Source organism: Mesocricetus auratus, unplaced genomic scaffold (assembly GCF_017639785.1).
Source record: "Mesocricetus auratus isolate SY011 unplaced genomic scaffold, BCM_Maur_2.0 Super-Scaffold_100691, whole genome shotgun sequence".
Lineage (NCBI taxonomy): Eukaryota > Metazoa > Chordata > Mammalia > Rodentia > Cricetidae > Mesocricetus > Mesocricetus auratus.
Window position 1 is genome coordinate 10,450,314 of NW_024429267.1, and position 17,707 is coordinate 10,468,020.

At 41.4% G+C, this 17,707-nt stretch overlaps 2 protein-coding genes across 11 annotated transcripts in view; one reads left to right on the forward strand and one right to left on the reverse strand.

The window, feature by feature from the left end:
- Sltm (SAFB like transcription modulator) overlaps positions 1-4,656 on the forward strand; it is a 45,742-nt gene extending 41,086 nt beyond the window's left edge. For all 9 annotated transcript variants that reach the window (XM_040739784.1, XM_040739785.1, XM_040739789.1 and 6 more), the window contains 2 exons: positions 2,006-2,166; positions 4,007-4,656. In XM_040739784.1, coding sequence (XP_040595718.1) covers positions 2,006-2,166; positions 4,007-4,115 — 270 coding nt within the window. In that variant the 3' untranslated portion in view covers positions 4,116-4,656. The remainder of the gene's footprint in view (positions 1-2,005; positions 2,167-4,006) is intronic.
- Positions 4,657-11,054: 6,398 nt separating this feature from the next.
- The window catches only part of Mindy2 (MINDY lysine 48 deubiquitinase 2), a 60,525-nt gene continuing 53,872 nt past the window's right edge, over positions 11,055-17,707 (reverse strand). For both annotated transcript variants that reach the window (XM_040739794.1, XM_005075468.4), the window contains one exon: positions 11,055-17,447. In XM_040739794.1, coding sequence (XP_040595728.1) covers positions 17,316-17,447 — 132 coding nt within the window. In that variant the 3' untranslated portion in view covers positions 11,055-17,315. The remainder of the gene's footprint in view (positions 17,448-17,707) is intronic.

Genomic DNA, 17,707 nt, shown 5'->3' on the forward strand with positions numbered 1-17,707 from the left:
TAGAGGGAAAGTATCTATAAATGACAAAAATATGGAAAAATTGCACTCACCTTAACACACTCTCTTAACTGATAAAATACTGTCATGTCAGGTGATTGCTGCATGAATAGAAAGGAATTTTTTTTCTTCTAAAGAAAGGGTGTTGGTGCTGGAGAAATGGCTCAGTGATTAAGAGCACTATTCTTCCAGAGGACCAAGGTTCAATTCCCAGCACCCACATGGCAGCTGACAACTGTCTGTAACTCCAGGATCCAACACCTCACACAGACATACATACAGGGAAAATAAAATAAAAATAAATAAATCATCTTAAAAAAAGGAAAGAAAGGATCTTATATATTCCAGGTCCGTGCTGTGCAGCTGAGGATGAATCCAAGTATGGCCTTGAATTTCTGATCCTCCCGTCCCTACGTTTGGAGTGCTGGAATTATAGGAATATAGGTGGTTTCTGTGGTATTGGAAATCCAACCCAAGGTTTCATGCTTGCGAGCCAAGCTGTTTACCAACTGAGCTACATCCCTAGCCTGAAGGAATACACTTTTATAAGTTCTGTGCCAGATGGAATTTGGAGCTGTATTTGTATTACACACTTGAATACACACCAGGTTTCATTATAGCATCTTTTGGCACCTGTGTTGGCATGGGTATGCAAGCATGTTTGGTGTCCTTGATTGCCTCCCACTTACTGTGTCAGGGTCTCTTGCTGACTGACGGTGAGCTCACCAGGTATGACTAGTCATGGTCACTGTCCCGCTCCTGGGGCCTTGTGTTTGTGATTCCTCGCCTCCTCGGAGGCAGCTGCTGCCCTTACCTAGTCCTTCTCTTTCTTTCTTTGTTTTTGTTTTTGAGACAGAGTTTCTCTGTAGCCCAAACTCAAGAGATTGACCTACCTCCGACTCCCAGGTGGTGATTAAAGGTGTGCACCAACAAACCCAGCTTTTGTGTGAGGTCTGGGGGTCTGAACTCCAGTCACACTTGGACAGAAAATACTTTGTCCTAAACCTCTTCAGCCAGAAAATGTTTTACTCCCTGTACCTATGCAGTATCACTGTACATCATTTCACCCAGCACATATATGAAGTAGGTTTATGGCTCAGTAATTATGAAGTATTAATGTGTCTTAATAAGGAGAAATGTTTGCACAAGTTCTTTTTTCTTTTTCTTTTTTTTACAAGACAGGGTCTCTCTGTATTGTTTTGGAGGCTGTGGGTCCAGCCCAGCCTCGACCTCATAGAGATCCGCCTGCCTCTGCCTCCCGAGTGCTGGGATTAAAGGTGTGCACCACCACCGCCCGGCGTTGCACAAGTTCTTTAAGCTGGTTACCCTGAACAACCTTCAAACTGAGTATATGATGTAGACACTCTGTTTTATTTAGGATAGAATTTAAGAAATTATTCTAGACCAAAAATCTATATTCAGGATCCCTTGAAAAAAAAAATGGTCTTCTGAGGAGGAGAGCCTGGATTACCTGTCAGAAATTTACAATGTTAGTCAGTCTCTAACCCTGTGTGGATGCCAACAGCTTTGCCTAAGCTAGGTGTCAGCAGGCCTTGACTCCCCCTTTTGTCCTTAGTTCTACAAATCATTCTGTTCCTATGTCCCCACACTGTATTACCATAATGGAGCACCGTGCCCAAGTCACAGCACTATGTAGTGTTGTGTAAGATCAGATAGCTTTTTCTGTATAGATTGCAAGTTGTTCTGATGAGTTGATCAGCTAGCCAATCTTAACTGCCCTTTAACTCTTGACCTCTTGTGTATATACAAGAGCTCTTCAGATCTACGCAGGCATTTGAAATTCTTGTTTCCTAGTAGTGCTGGAGTAGTAGTGGATGTGAACATAAAAATGTGGACATTGAGGGCTCCTGTCAGAATAGGTGGTCACACCTTTCATCCGTTACATTCTTAGACATTTTACTAGTTTGCTCTGACATGAAAGCACAGCAGCATAAGTCAGTGAATGGAACAGAGGGCCAGGACTGACCTTTCCGTGTGCCGTCCCCAGCACTACCCTGAAGAACGACATGTAGTGGAACGTCATGGACGGGATACAAGTGGACCAAGGAAAGAGTGGCATGGCCCACCCTCTCAGGGCCCCGGCTACCATGATGCGAGGCGAATGGGTGATGGCCGGTCAGGAGCAGGCATGATAACCCAACATTCAAGGTGAGTAGCTAATCTGTTAAGACCTTTCCTGCTGTTATATAACTGAGTGGTCCTTTCCTTAAAGATGGTTAGAGTTTGAGAGTACGTTGCAGTTGGTAAAACCCCACTGTTGTGGCCTTACCAGCTTTCCTGCTGTCTGCCTCGTGCCCTGGTCTTGGAGGAGCTGCTGCTCTGCTCTCCTGCGGCAGGTCCTCCCGTGTCACCTGCATTGCAATGCTGCCTGCTTCTGTGTTGCTGCGAGAGCGCCAGTGACTTGTGCCGTGAATTCTTTGGTTCTGGGCTCCTTACCATGTGCTGTTTCATCTTGTTGCTGTTTTCTCATTTTGAAGCAGCTTTTGATTGCTTGGCTTGAGGTGGTCTTCGACTGTGTGTGCTGGGCTGCCTTCACACTCAGCCTTCCGAGTACAGGGAATGGCATGCCCCGCCATGGCAGCTCAGCCCTCTGCTTGTTTTGCAAGACAGGGTTTTTAAAACTATGTAGCCCTGGCTGTCCTGGAACTCCATCTGAAGACCAGGCTGGCCTTGAACTCACAGATATCCACCTGCATCTGCCTCCCATGTGCTGGGACTAAAAGCCCTTTGTTCTCTTCTTTCCTTATTGACTCTCCTTTCTGACTCCTCCAAGCAGATGAGCTTCAGACATCACTCTTCGCTGCCCTCTCCATGTAATGGTTTTCTGTTTTCTTTTTTTTCCTCAAGCTTCTTTTATCTCTCAGTGCTGCCATCTTCAAAACCCTAACTGGGGAAAGCATTGCACAGTCTTGATCTTTCTTTGTTTCTAGAATAAATTCAAAATGGCACCCTGCTGCTAAGCACATTTCTGATGCTGCCTTTTCCTGCATTCAGCCTGCGCCTGGTCTTCCCAGAGAACTTTTCCCTGATACTCAAACTACCTTGAATGACCTGGAACCACATGTTTGTTGTGTCATGTACTTGCTTCAAAACCACAGTGGCTTCTGTAGTCACAGATTTAACTCGGAGTTCTTTGTTTTCTTGAGACAGGGTTTCTCTGTGTAACAGACCTGGCTATACTGAACTTCACTTTGTAGACCAGGCTGGCCTGGAACTCAGAGATCCTCCTGCCTCTGCCTCCCAAGTGCTGGGATTGAAAATGTGTGCTACTACTGCCTGGCCTCAGCCACTTTTATTTGAAGTGTTTCACTGTCAACTTTTACCTCTCCGTTACGATAGAGTTCTGGAGTGTCTCCTATCATTTACTGACATCTGTAATGCTGCTCTGTACATAAGGATACTGGAAATATTGTTGAGTGACTTCCGAGAGTCAGTTTTTGAAGCTCTAGTGTTATCACAATCTCCTTAGCTGCTAATTAAAATCAGCTAATGAACTGGAGAGTCCCACCCAGTGTGATCTGAGTGGGCTAGAGTGTATATACTGTAGGACTAGCAATGGGAGGCTGAAGGAGGATCTTGAGTTTGAGGTTTTCCTCATCTCCATGATTACATCCTGTTTAAAAAGAGATGAAGAGGCGGCAGGAGACCTGAAGAGGCTGTGGGTTTGCACTTTGCACAAGCCTCTGTTGGTGCTCCTGCTGCACCTGTGATCCAGGGTGGGAATTTGGAGAAGACTGGCTATAGTCCTGCCATGTGCCCAGCATCTGGCTTCAGAAGAAGCAGGCATTGAAATAAGAGTGTCAGGGTCACATTGTTGCTCCTCCCCTCAGGTCTCATTTTTCCCTTGGTACAGAGGGGTTAATAATGGTTCTCACCTTAGGGTCTAGATGTAGGTCAGGAAAGCAGAGAACAGCCTATGAGTGGTAAGTGCTGTGAAGGTATTTCTTGTGATTGTTCTGACCGCTTTTCTCTTTTGAACCCCTTTCAGCACTGCATCCCCAGTTAATAGGATTGTACAGATGAGTGGCAACTCCATGCCAAGAGGAAGCAGCTCCGGGTTTAAGCCGTTTAAGAGTGGACCTCCACGGCGGTTTTGAACACAGGATTCCTGCCACGGCTTCAAGATAATTTATTGAGATCTCCTGTAAACTTTACTTGACTACTCACGAGGAGGACCTCTGACTGCTTGAGAGCTCTATCTGACTGTTGGTTTTCTTTTTTAAAAAATTTAACATGATTGCTTTTCTCAATTTTAGAGAAGATGTTTAAATAGTTCTGTTAAAACTTTTCATAGTTTTGTGTGTCATTCAACTTTTTTCTTGCAGCACCGAGACCCATTTGAAAGGATTGGCACCGAGGCAGTTTTGCTTGACTCTGTGTGAACAGGAATGGTTTGCAGCTGAGTGGTAGTGGTTTCATTTGCAGCATAGCTCTGTGGTGTCACCAGTGTTTGCTGCCTCCATTTTGAAGGCTATTTGAGCTTCAGACTCCTGCTGTCTAATTTTTAGATAAGATTGTTCCTTGCATTTCGGAGTATTATGTAACCTATTTTTGCAGAAGGTACTGTTACATTAAGTGCATCTGTGTATCCTGGTTAAAAAATGTAATCTTTTTTGAAATAAACCTTCATATTCTGTATAGTTGCTAAAGTGTTGAGGACCTTTTTAACTGTAAACTGAAGGTAGATTTTTATATAGGGAGCAGCACACTTGTCCAGGTTTGTGTGGTATTAGACTCCATAGATGAAGGAAACCTTGTCCATGTGCCCTGTCTTACAAGGGTCTCATACTGAGTTGAGCAGGTGAGTTGCACTTGTTGGGGGTCTTCACAGTTTGGTGAATGAATTCCACCTCTCAGAATTGTGATAACATTTCCATCTCCCCAAATAATTCTGAGAAATGGAAGAGTCCAGATTCTAGGCAGGTGAATCAGTCAGGTTTTGTAAATGCTAGTCTGCCAAGATTCTCTTTGTGAGAATAAAAGCCACACTTAGAAGTAGAAGTGTGTCTGCCTTTGTTCCAGCCTCAGGGGTTAGTCCTTCAGCCTTCCTGCTAGTGAGTGCCAAGCAGCAGCCTTGGTAAGAACTGAAATGGCAGCATTTGCTCTCTGTTCTAGGACATGCAGCAAACTTTGCCTCTGATCAAGAGTTGATGGTGCACTGTGGATGTGTTAGAAATCCCCTAACCTTTGTTAAGCATCTTTGGTAGGAGCTCTTGACAGAACATGGTATTTCACAGCAGAGTCCCAAAACCTTTCATAGAAACTAGCCACCATGACCCAGACCACCAAGAGTCTTGGTCACAACAGTGGTCTATTTATACCTAGTGACAGATAGAGAGTACTCTTGGTGTGGAGTCTTTGGAGTTCTTGTCAAGTGTCTGGCCCTGGATAGAGGGGCATGAGATGTCTCAGACTTTTGAGTGGTTGCAGGCAGCCAGAGGACTCTGGAGTCTGGGTCTTTGGGGACCCCCTCTTTTTTGGGGGGAGGGGACTGTTATTAGTATTCTGTCATGGATCTGATAGTCAATTGAGGAGTGTTTTGGTCCAAGGGTTGGGGATTGATATGACCAAGGAAGAGATGTCCCTTTTCTGAGTAAGGAAGCGAGTGTTAGCATTGACTTGTGATTCCACTCAGGTTCCCCTTTTGTTCTTTAATATTTGTGCTTGAAATTTTTTACTTATTAAACCATAAAGAAATCTTTATCAAGAAGGGCTCCTCTGTGTAGCCCCTGGGACTTAATCTGTAGACCAGGTTGCTTGAAATCTGCTCGCCCCTGCCTTCTGAGTGTTATGATTAAACATGTAGGCCATCAAGCCCAGCTTAAGGGAGCTCACTTTTAACTACAGCTGATTCTCATAATCTGCCCCTTCCCGGCCTGCAACTGTGTGTGTCCATGCCCAGCCCTACAGTGGTGGTGGTGGGGGGGCAGTTTGAAGGAGTTGATTCTCTCTTTCCATTGCATGGGTCCTAGGGACTGAACTCATCAGGCTTGGTGGCCAGTACCAGACCCACTGATCCATCTTGATGACCCCCTTTCACCTTCAGATTTAGCCATTCTGTGTTTTTCTTATCCAGATCATGAGTAGTTCCTTAGTGTTTTGAGGCAGGGTAGTCCCAGGCTGGCCTCAAATGTAAGGCACTCTTGTCTTGGCCTCCCTCATGCTATGATTACAGGCAAGTGCTGCCACACCTGGTTATTCTTTTTTGGTTTGTTTGGTTTTGGTTTTTCAAGACATGGTTTCTCTGTGCAGCCTTTGCTGTCCTGGAACTAACTCTGTAGATCAGGCTGGCCTTGAACTCACAGAGTGTACCACCACTGCCTGGCACACCTGATTGCAAGGCTCTGGTGGAGTAGAGAGCTGAACTGGTTCATGGGAACATCATTGTGTTTTCTCCCTCAAAGCTTCTCCAAGAATTCACATTCCCAGTCAGAATTAGGAATTATTGTAGATAAATATCTTAGAGTTGGTCAGATCAAATAAATGTTTTTTGTTTCTTAGCTTAAAAAATGATTATATGTCAGGTGGTGGTGGCGCATGCCTTTAATCCCAACACTCAGAAGGAAGAGGCAGGCAGATCTCTGTGAGTTCGAGACCAGTCTGGTCTACAGAGCAAGTTTTAGGACAGGCTCCAAAGCTACACATAGAAAACCTGTCTTGTGGTCATGGTGTCTCTTCACAGCAATAGAAACCCTAAGACAGCCTATTTGAGTGTGTGTACACCATGTACATGCAGTGCCTGCGTATAAAATAACCAGGATTTTAGGCTGGCTATGTGTCAGTCGTGTATGATGATCATTCCTGATTGCCAGCCTGAATCAGAATGCCCTAAGATTCTCACTTCTGGGCACTGTATGAAGGCATTTCCAGAAAGAACTGACTGAGGAAGAAGACCCTCTACAGGTGTGACACCTGACAGGTAGCCTGTTACTGAGGGCATGGCTGTGTTTCTTGCCTGCTTGCTTTGGTTTCTTGCTGATACAGTGACCATCCTTCCCTAACATCAGACTCCAGCTTCTCCAGCCTTCCAGTGTGAATTAAAGACCACCAAAACTCAGGAATCCTCCAGGACGTGTGGACTGAACAGCTTCGAGGTTCTCAGCTTCTCCATTGTATAGATGGCTATTGGCCCATCCCATTAATGTAAGACATTCTATTAAATGTTCTTTCATGCCATGTGGTGGTGGTGTATGCTTTTAATTCCAGTCCTTGGGAGGCAGAGGCAGGTGGATCCCTGTGAGTTTGAGGCCAGCCTGGTCTACAAAGAAAGTTTCAGGACAGCCAGGGCTATTAGAGAAACCCTCGAAAAAACAAAAACCCAAACGATCTTTCACGTATATATGTATGTATGTTATACAATATACATACATATATATATATGTTCTGTTCCCCTAGAAAACCCTGCCAAATGCAGCATGTTAAATATTTTCACATAGGATTAAGTATTTATGAAATGCCTGCCATGCACTAGGCTGGTTTTTCCTTTTTCCATCTTCATGTGTATATGTGTTGTGTGTATGCATATTTTCCTATGTGTGTGCGCATATGGAGACCTGAGGTGAGGTGAGGAATTGTTACCTTATTTACTGAGTCAAGGTCTCTGTCAAACCCAGAGTTCATTAATATGGCTAGTCTTACTTGACAGCCTGCTCAGAGGCAACATATGTTTGCTGTCTGAAACTACAGGTGGGCAGCCATGCCCACTTGGGATTTATGTGGGCTCTGGGCATCTGAACTCTGGTCCTTGCACTTGAATGGCAAGTGATTTAACCACTGAGCCATCTCCCAGAGATCTAGGCAGTTTGAATTAGGTAATTTAATTCCCACAAGACTTGGGTGGTGTGGGTATCAGTGTGGAAGGAAACTCAGGAAATGATCTCAGGATCACAGAAAGTGATAGAACTAAGATTCAAACCTAGAAATACATGTGCTCAAAACTTAAGACCATTTCATCCCCAAGAAGCAGAAATACAGTGGTGGTTAGGCACTGTATTCGATAGCAGTCAGTCTCTTACACTCCTGTTTGACAGAGTAACTTGACAGTGTTTATTTCCTTTATCCATTACTTGCTTTTAAAGTAAATAACTTGAAAAGAAGCTTCTGTTGTCAAGATTATTGTTGAAATTCAGTTATTCTTTTTTAAAAACTGAAATTTTATTAAAAACTGAAGTTTTATTGAAAACTGAAAATTTTCATTTACCCTTTATATGTACAAATATTTTGTCTGAATGTATTCTGTGCACCACATTCAATGCCCTTAGAGGCCAGAAGAGGGTGTTAGATCTACTGAAACTGGAGCTACAGACAGTTGTGAGGAGCATGTGGGTGCTGAGAATCAAGCCCAGGTCCTCTACAAGTGCTCTTGACTGTTGAGCCATCTCAGGTCCTAATGCTGGCTTCCTAACTCTTCAACTGGAATTTTTAAAATCGCAGGTTTTAATAGTTTGTTGCTAATGTATGGAAGCATTTGAAATTATTTTAAAGTAGAATCTGCAGATAACCAGATACAATTTATCAACAAATTTAAATGGCTACTTCATCACTGAAAATGTCCTTTCCTTTTTTTAAGATTAGTTCATTTTAATGATGCACATTCATGTCTGTGGTTATGTGCACATGAGTGCAGGTCCCCCTGAATGGAGTTGCAGGCGGTTGTGAGGCACCTGGAGTGGCTGCTGGAAATCGAACTGTGGTCCTCTGCAAGAGCAGTGCACGCTCTTCACAGCTGAGCCATCTCTCCAGCCCTTCATGCTCTTCTTCCCTGATCATCTCAAACCACTTCTCCAGCCTAGACAGCTACTGGTGCCTTTCTTTTTAAATTTCATATACCTAGAATCATACAAAACATCCTTTAATTCAATGCAGAGTTTGCATTCTGGCCGTGTTGCTGCGTGTCAGCAGTTTTCTGTTGCTGTGTAGGTTTCCATGGTATGTTCCCCAGTTTCCAGTGCCTTCACTTACTGGTGGGAATGTAGCTTGATTTCAGTTTGATGAATAAAGATTTTGAATGTTGATGTATAAGTCTGTGTGACCGTGTTTTAATTTCTCTTGAGTAAGTAGGCTTGGAATTGGCAGGTGCTAGGCACAGCAGTGTATATTTAACATTGTGGAAACTGCTGGAGAATCCTGAAGTTTGTGCCATCTTTGCATCTCAGTGTAAAAGGTCTGAACTGCCCAGACTCAACCCTGAGTGTTGGCTGTTCCATGGGTGTATGGTGTTATCTCTAGCTGTGGAGTTAATTTTTTTAACTCTTATAAACTTAAACATTTTTATGTAATAAAAATGTGTGCATATGTGTCACAGTGTACATCTGACGATCACTGGACAACTTGGAAGGTGGGTTCACTATGAAAGTTCTGGAGATTGAATCCAGGTTGTTATCCTTGGTAGCACTGAGCCATCTCATTGGCTCTTGGATTTCTGTTCTAATAATGTTAAGCATATTTTTGTTGTTGTTGTTATCTTTTAAATTTAAATTAGAAACAATCTTGTTTTACATGTTAATCCCAGTCCCCTCTTCCTCCCCTCCTCCCCTGCTCCCCAAAGACTCCCTATCCCATCCCCTTTCTGCTTCCCAGGGAGGGTGAAGCCTTCCATGGGGGAATCTTCAAAGTCTGTCACATCATTTGGAGCAGGGCCTAGGCTCTCCCCTGTGTTTTACATGCTTTTGATAATTGGTGTAGCCTTGAATTATTTGTTTATATTTTTTGTTTGTTTTTCAAGAGAGGTTTTCTCTGTGTAGCCTCGCTGTCCTGGAACTCACTCTGTAGACTAGGCTGACCTCAAACTGACAAGAGATCTTTCTGCCCTAGACCAGTGCACCGTCACCACCACTACTGTGGCTACATCTTTACTCCATTTTAATTATGTTTTTGTCTTTATCTTTGAGTTCTAAGCCCTCTTCATGTATTATTTACCAGATCCGTGCTCCCCAGCACAAATAGGATATTGTGTCCCAGTTGATGGCCTTCTTACTTTTTTCCCTTTTCTTGAGTCTTGCTATATCCCAAACTGGTGTTAAATTCATCACCCTCCACCTCTGAGTACTGGGATTACAGAAATGTACCACCATGCCTGGTTCACTGTCTTCATTTTTGCTTTGTTTTGAAACGAGCTCTTGTGTAGCCCAAGCTGGTTTGGAATTCCTGATTTCTTGTGTCTCAGTGTACAGAGTGCTGGAATCCCAAACTTGTACCTCCAAAGTTAAAGATGACTGTGATGGTGAGATTCAGTATGATGCTTGAGTATATGAAAGTCTGTCCTGATGAGGGAAAGCCTGTGCCACCACCCACCAGGTTACTGTACCCAGCTACAGAGCTGGGGGTGGGGCAGTTATTGATGGCAAGTGTGGTGAGGTTTTTCAGGACTCCCTGCTGGACTAATTGAATAATTTCATTGTGGGCATGACTATCTCTAGTCATCTGGTTTCTGTTCTGTCCCTAATGCCTTTCAGTATGGAAGCTGTAGCATCATATTTGAGACCCTAATTAGGGGTGTGATTGAGGTTTGAACTTAGTCAACTCAGTAAGAGAAGCTGGTCTTGGTTGGAGCATTTTGTTTGAAACTTGAGGCAATGTCTCACTTCGTAGCCTAGACTGGCCTTCAGCTCACAGTGTTCCTCCCTCCTGCTTCAGCCACCTGAGTGCTTGGATTACAAGTGTGAATGACCACGAGTATCCACAATAGTTTTTAAAAGCTACATTATACTTGACTGTTCATGTTTGAATACTAACTTTGAGCTATAGCATAAATAGCTCTGAATCACTTAGAAAACAAAATGAGGTGGCTCAGTGGGTAGAGAGGTGCTTGTGGTAGTAGTCTGGCAGCCCATCTCCCAGTGGAAGGAGGAAACGATCCCTTTTCAGCTTTCCCTGAACCAACTCTGATAAGAGAGCTGTGTGAGATGGTGACTCTTCCTCACCAGACTCGAGCTTTGTAGTTTAGTTGATTAGTAACTGTCTCTGGTGTCAAACACTGATCTGAGTCAGTCTCAGGTAAATGTGACACAGCTTAGTGTGATGAGCTGACACGAATGTTCGGTCTAAATATCAAAGTTTATTGAAATAAAATATAATCTATAATAAAAAATGCTACGATGTTATTCACTGGTTACAGTTTTAAGTATATTAACAAAAACATCCAACATTTTAATCCAACGATAACACTACACTTGTGTTACAACAACGAACTTGAGATTAAACACTGAATAATACTGAAACATTTTAACTTTCCCACCTGTATTCAATGTCTTTTCAGGAATAGTTTCCAAAAGTGAAACTTGAAATTTAAGACAATTTTTAGAGGCATTCTTAGCATAGTTAGCATTTAAAACACTAAGTTTATTTCATAGAAATGAGTTCAGCCCTGTGATGGTAGGTGCATTTTAGGTGTCTTTTTTTTCAAAGAACATATCCCAGTGCTTCTGTGTCCTTATTCTTCTCTTGCATTTAAAGCAGAAGAAGGAACTGTTAGAAAAAGTGCTGGGACAGACAGGAGAGGTGAGTGGAGGCACCCAGTCCTCACGGTCAGTTCTCACAGCTTATTTCAGCTAACACACAGCTCCTGTGTCAGACCAAATTAATCTCACACTGAAGGGGGGGAAGAAACCCTGTTTCTTTTCCTTACTACTGTTCAAAATGAGTTTCAGTCTCAATCCATTTAACTCTTTGCTCTCCCAAATCTATGTTTCAACCTACTTATGCAGCCCATATCAAGGGGCATTAAGAAATGACCTTCCTGGGAAATTATCCCTTCTGTCATTTAGCAGCCACACATCAGTCTTCTATTATCTGGTCCTATGTGGATCTGCAATAAGTTGTCATTTTACTGAGGAAAATAAGTCTTAACAAAAAGTACTAGAGCAACGCTTTACTAAAAACAAACCAAAACTGGGAAGAGAAGAGACACTCTTTCACAGTGGTTATGTCATACAAATAATGGATGGGAAAGAACAGCAACAAACATTCTGACAGACCAGACATCTTCAAAGATTAAACAAACACCAATCTCTTAAAACTCATTCCATGAGTTATAACTGCTTCCTAGGGCATTTCTGTTAGGGTGTCTTCAGTGATTTATGATTTATAATGGGCAATTCAGCTCCCCGACTTTCTACATAAAGCTGTGAAATGACTACTGGAGCCAAAGGAGCTCAGACTGCCTACCAAGGGGCTCTGCACTGTGCATCCTCTAATCTAGATGTGACAGTACAGGATTGAACATTGAAAAGGTGACCAGTGACAAGTTACTATGTGAGCTGAGAAAGTTTTTATAATTCATGCTGAAGTGGGCACTTTCTGGGATAAGGAGCTTTTGTTCTTTAACTTTACCATGGGGCAAAGCTTGGATTTCCTATCTCTTCCATGGTATTTCAACTAGTTAATGGGAGGGTGTCATGCCCTAAAAGATACCAGCTTACTAGACAAGTCTAACTAACCTTTGTCAGGACAAAGGGCAAATTGAATTTGAGGCAAGAGTTGAAGATTTTTACCCTGTTTATTCAGTTTAGTTTTCTTGAGTTTAGAAGATAGAAACTATAGTCCTACATGTAAAAAAATATATGCATATATCAATTTGTTAAGCTCTATTTCCTAATAACAGATAACAGGATTAAGTAAAGACATGCATGAATTACATTTTAGATAGATTTTCAAAGTAAGTTTTCCAACATTCTGCAAGGTACCCTCCTGTTTTATCTTCTCCGATTTATGTCCTTCAGGGAGCTTTTAATTTTAAAAGTTGTTTTCAACTGTTACCTGAGAAAAGTAAACTCAATTCTTCATAACTTTTCCCCTTAACAGTTTAAAAAGTGTTGGGTAGTAACAAAAGAGGCTAAATTATCAGAGGACCAAGGACTCTTTAAAATTCAAACGTTCCTTTATGATTTCTCACTTTGTCTAAAGGAGCTGACTTGCATACCATCAGAGTCCATTTTCACACTAAACCACACATAAGTAGTCTACACTGACAGCAGTGGAGAGAACAGCCAGTTCCTGATGCTGCTTTCCTCTGGAGGGAAAGGACAAGGGGCTCTAAATGCTTAGATCTGAAAAGCTATCTGGAGAACAGGTCTGTGAAGTGCATTTTATACACCAAATACTCCTAGTCTTGACGCTAGTCTACCGAATACAAAAGCAACTGCAAAATGTATTTTTGAAAGCCATGATGCCACATTTGAAATAATTTTACAAATTCCAACAGCATTAAAAAAACTGATTTAAGTCATCATAAAAGTCTGCACATCCAAAACAAAGGATGTGCAGTGTCTGTGATGATCTCAGTAAGTCTCGGTGATCAAAGTGTGGCATTTACTCAGGAGAACCAAGCACTAGGGAGTGGTGGGAGAGGAGAACCCTACACATAGAGTAAACCAAGGTGCACAATGATTGCCAAAACAAGCCAAAGTCAGGTTTGCATTTGGAGATTGGGTCTTACTACTTGCCCAGACTGGCCCTGAACTCAGGATCCTCCAGCTTCAGCCTCCCCAAAGGTGTGTATTATTATGCCCAGACAAAGGTTTCAAACCTCTAATTATTCAGAATTTCACATACCTAATTCCTTAAAATATGAGTGACTATCTTTAATATCTTTGCCTTTATTTTGTCAAACATTTAATTTTTCAATTTAAATTATATGCCTAAGGCAATGGTAAGTGCAAACCTTTAAGCTTTCTGTCAAATAATAAAGCTAAGCAAAATGCAATCAGTTTGCTGTTTACTTTTTGAAAGAGTTTAAACAAGCTGTGTATGGTAACATATACCTGTAATCATGGCAGTGAGAAGCTGAGGCAGGAGGATTCTGGGTTTGAAGGTAACTAGGGCTCCAACAGTTGATTTCAGGTTAGGTGGCTACACAGCAAGACCATGTCTAAAAATTTAAGCATGACTGAGGATAATTCTAGAAATTCTTGCCTTGATTTGCTAGGATTTTACAGACATCTGTTCACATGCTAACACAGTAATCATGAGTCATACCTTTTCCTCACAACTGCCCTCTGATCCTCAAGGTCTGCACTGAGTTTATGATTCCCAGAAAACAAAATGCTATGAAGCTTTTGTGGGAATACAGAATGGCCAAGATGAGTTTAGTCAACTTATATCTGGTAATAACTTGCTTAGGTAAGCCAAGATCAAGGAACAGGAGGAAGCATTCAAAACATAATATGGGATTAACTGTCAAAGAAAAGTGAGGCAATACAAACAAGACAGATAAACCTAATCCCAAACTTAAGCCTCTGTTTTGCTCAAATCCTAGCCTTACCTTAAAATATGGAGGAAACCGGGCGGTGGTGGCGCACGCCTTTAATCTCAGCACTCGGGAGGTAGAGGCAAGCAGATCTCTGTGAGACCAGCCTGGTCTACAAGAGTGAGTTCCAGGACAGCCTCCAAAGCCACAGGGAAACCCTGTCTTCAAAAACACCAAAACAAACAAACAAATAAAAAACATGAAGGAAATTATTCTGCCGATGAACACTGGCTGGGCATAAAGTCAATGCCATGATTAACTACTTTACACCATACCGCTCAGTGTGTCTATACATTATATGTGTTCAATGGATTGAACCCAGGGCCTTGAGCATTCCAGGAAAATGCTCTACCGCTGGGTGACACTCCTAAATCTGGTGTATGCGTGTGCATAGTTTTTAAATGACAACTTTTAAATTTGTTTGGAAGCTTTGCTTTGGGACTCAAACAGAAGTCATGGAAACCTGCTTCAGAAACACATACACACGCTTTAAGATATTGATAGACTAGTACAAGTCATAGCACTGTTGATACAATGGGGTTACTCATAAAGTACACGTTAATAAGACTGGCCACTAATCTTAAGACTATGCTTTGAAAGCAAGAGAAAAGCCAAGGACCGTATCTTCTTCTCCACCTGCCTTCTACCAGCTCTCCTGCTGAATGGGTACATGAGGCAAATGTGCCTGAAATTTAACCTAGAAACATTAAGCTCCAAAATGTTTAAAATCTAATGTCTGTTAGCAAGATATGTATAATAATTTCAAGTATTACAAAGTATTGTGAGGCAAAAAATCCCTCAAAATACCATTTTCAAAGTCCTATGTACCCAAATAAGCAACAATATGCTTGAATATCTATCACTTGCTACCTTGAGCAAAGCATAGGAAATAAGCACACGGCAGTTTAGATCCTTGACAACCTTTGAAGACAGGAAAGCATCTCAGAAATTTGTTTTAATAGAGTCAAACATTTAATTTCCCCCAGAGTAATCAAACAAATATGACTCTTGATATCAAACAATTCCAGGAATGTAGCCAAGCCCAACTTGCAAATCTGATAAGACAAAACTGGATTAACAAACACAACGCATTGCTTGTCATAAGGGCACATTGGCATATCTGATAGCAGCAATGCTGGTTTTGAGTGAGTTGTGTTTGTTTTGCTCTTTATTTCTTCTAGAGGGAATGCAGTATGGCAGTATTATCTTTGGAACAAATTAAGATAATAACACAACTTTTATATATAGATTCTTCAAGGGCAATAAATAGATATTGTATATAACTATGGAAAAATATGCCTCAAGTATATTTTTAAAAATTACTCAAGGTTTATTGTTTTCTAGATTAAAATAATAGACTGTTCTGGGAAAAGCAAACCCTGAGGTTTGAGCTTTCTCCTTTAATCACCAGAGTGCTATTTATCATGGGTGTTTATGCTGAGGTCAGTCCACCCAAAGGGGTCTGAGCTCTTGACAATTCACACTCACTCTAGGCTGGAATCTAGAGACTTACCAAGTATTTTATACACAAATTTTATACCCTGGCAGGTTCTCTGATTGGTTCCCATGCTAGCATAGGAAGTCTGAAGAAATAACAACATAAATAGACGTAATATAGGAGGATATAAAGGAATAATACTTTTCATAAAGAAAACTCTACTTTTTACATACAGATTCATCCTACAGCTGGTTGGGATCATGGAGAATGTTAATGACAATAATCTCAAGAAACTCTGAACTACCTTTTTTTTTTTTTTGGTAGTCTTTCGTTGCCTCCAAACCACAAGAAATATTCTCTGACTGGACATTCAATTTGTGATATTCCTGAATAAACAAGTTTACTGAGGCTTAGGGCAAATCACACAGCTATCTGCACCAGCAATAATCTTTAGAAATGACTGAAACAAACTTTAAATACAAAGTATATAAAAAGGACTGTTAAGGATAGTTTTCCACACTTGATCTAGAAATACAATATGTGCTGCCTCATCACAAAGCTGAGTAAATATTCTTTTAGAAGCCTATAAATGATAGATGTCTTAGGTTTATTTGGTTCTCATAAGTTAAAAAATCTGGTTGCTTTTACATAAATTCCTTCAGATTCCTGCTATGTTCAAAATTTTATTAATATCTTTTCACTAGAGTCAAGAGATTAACTCTCCTTCAGAAATGTGCTTTTTATTGGTTTAAATAACTATGCTTAATTTTCTAGCAATAAACATGATTTAAAATTTAAGGTTCAAGGCAATTCTAGAAAAAGGTAGACAGTGAACTCTGCTCTTCTCTGCCATCATATTTACAAGGCTGAACATGAGTGTGGTCTCCTCCTCACTCACATATTAACCCTTAACAAACACCATTCAGGTTACCTAAAGTTGTTAAAATTCGTCCTCACAACACTACAAAGTCAGTATGTGATTTAGATAGGTTATACGTATTAGTGTCATGTAATTTTTTGTTTTTTGCTATTGGAAAATAAAACATATTTTTCTATCTAAATTGGATCCAAGCTCTATTATGAGTTCTCAAGATAATAGCTAAAATGTACATTACTAACGAAAGATAAAGCTGTTCAAGGGCTGAACCAGTTCAATGTACAATGAAGGGTCATTTATTCCTGCTTCTTCTCTCTCCCTATATTAAACTCCTCATTTTTTTATGTATTAGGACATAATTTAACATAAATGTTTCAGAAACAGTTGTGCTAATAATTACATCTTGAGAAGGATTGGACTCACTCAGTGACCTCCATCCATTGTCAGACAACACAGTAGCTTACTAACTGATTAGAGTTGCCATGTCACTAAACACAAAATAGGGTGATATACTTATTTGGCTACAAGTGACAACACACAACAGTTCCAACTTGTTACATAAAACTCCAGCTCATAAAGAGTGTATTGTGTAACTTAAAAAAGTTGATTGTAATAAAGTAACAACCTTCCCCTGGAAAACAAGAGCAAAATCCATTGGGAGATCAGGCACAGACGGTAGGTACTGGGTCTTCCTTTCCGTCACCTGCATAGGTGGTTCCCACAGATGCCAGCACTTCCTACAAAATCACACAGCTATTTTTTTCCTTTTCTTTCTCTTTGTCTTTTTCCCGAGGTTCCTTGCGTTTCCGTTCACTATTTCCAGGCTGTTTTACACTTGATGGAGAGGCTTGTTGTGCTGGCTGGCTCTGCTGTATGAGAAACACATGGGAAGAGATGACTAACTTTCTTGAGAATCAGAGCTAGCTAGAACCACAAAGCAAAAGGCATCCTTACAGAAACTGACACTTGGGGGCATGGCTTCTGTTTACAGGTATTGGGCTTTGGATGCGAGATGCCCCTGGTCCACAGCAGGCTTGTTGCTGTGGGAAGTTTCGGTGTCTTAGGGAATAGGGCCTAGTGGTCCACATAAGGGTGAGTGTAAGGAAAGTAGCAGGGCATGTCTTCCTGT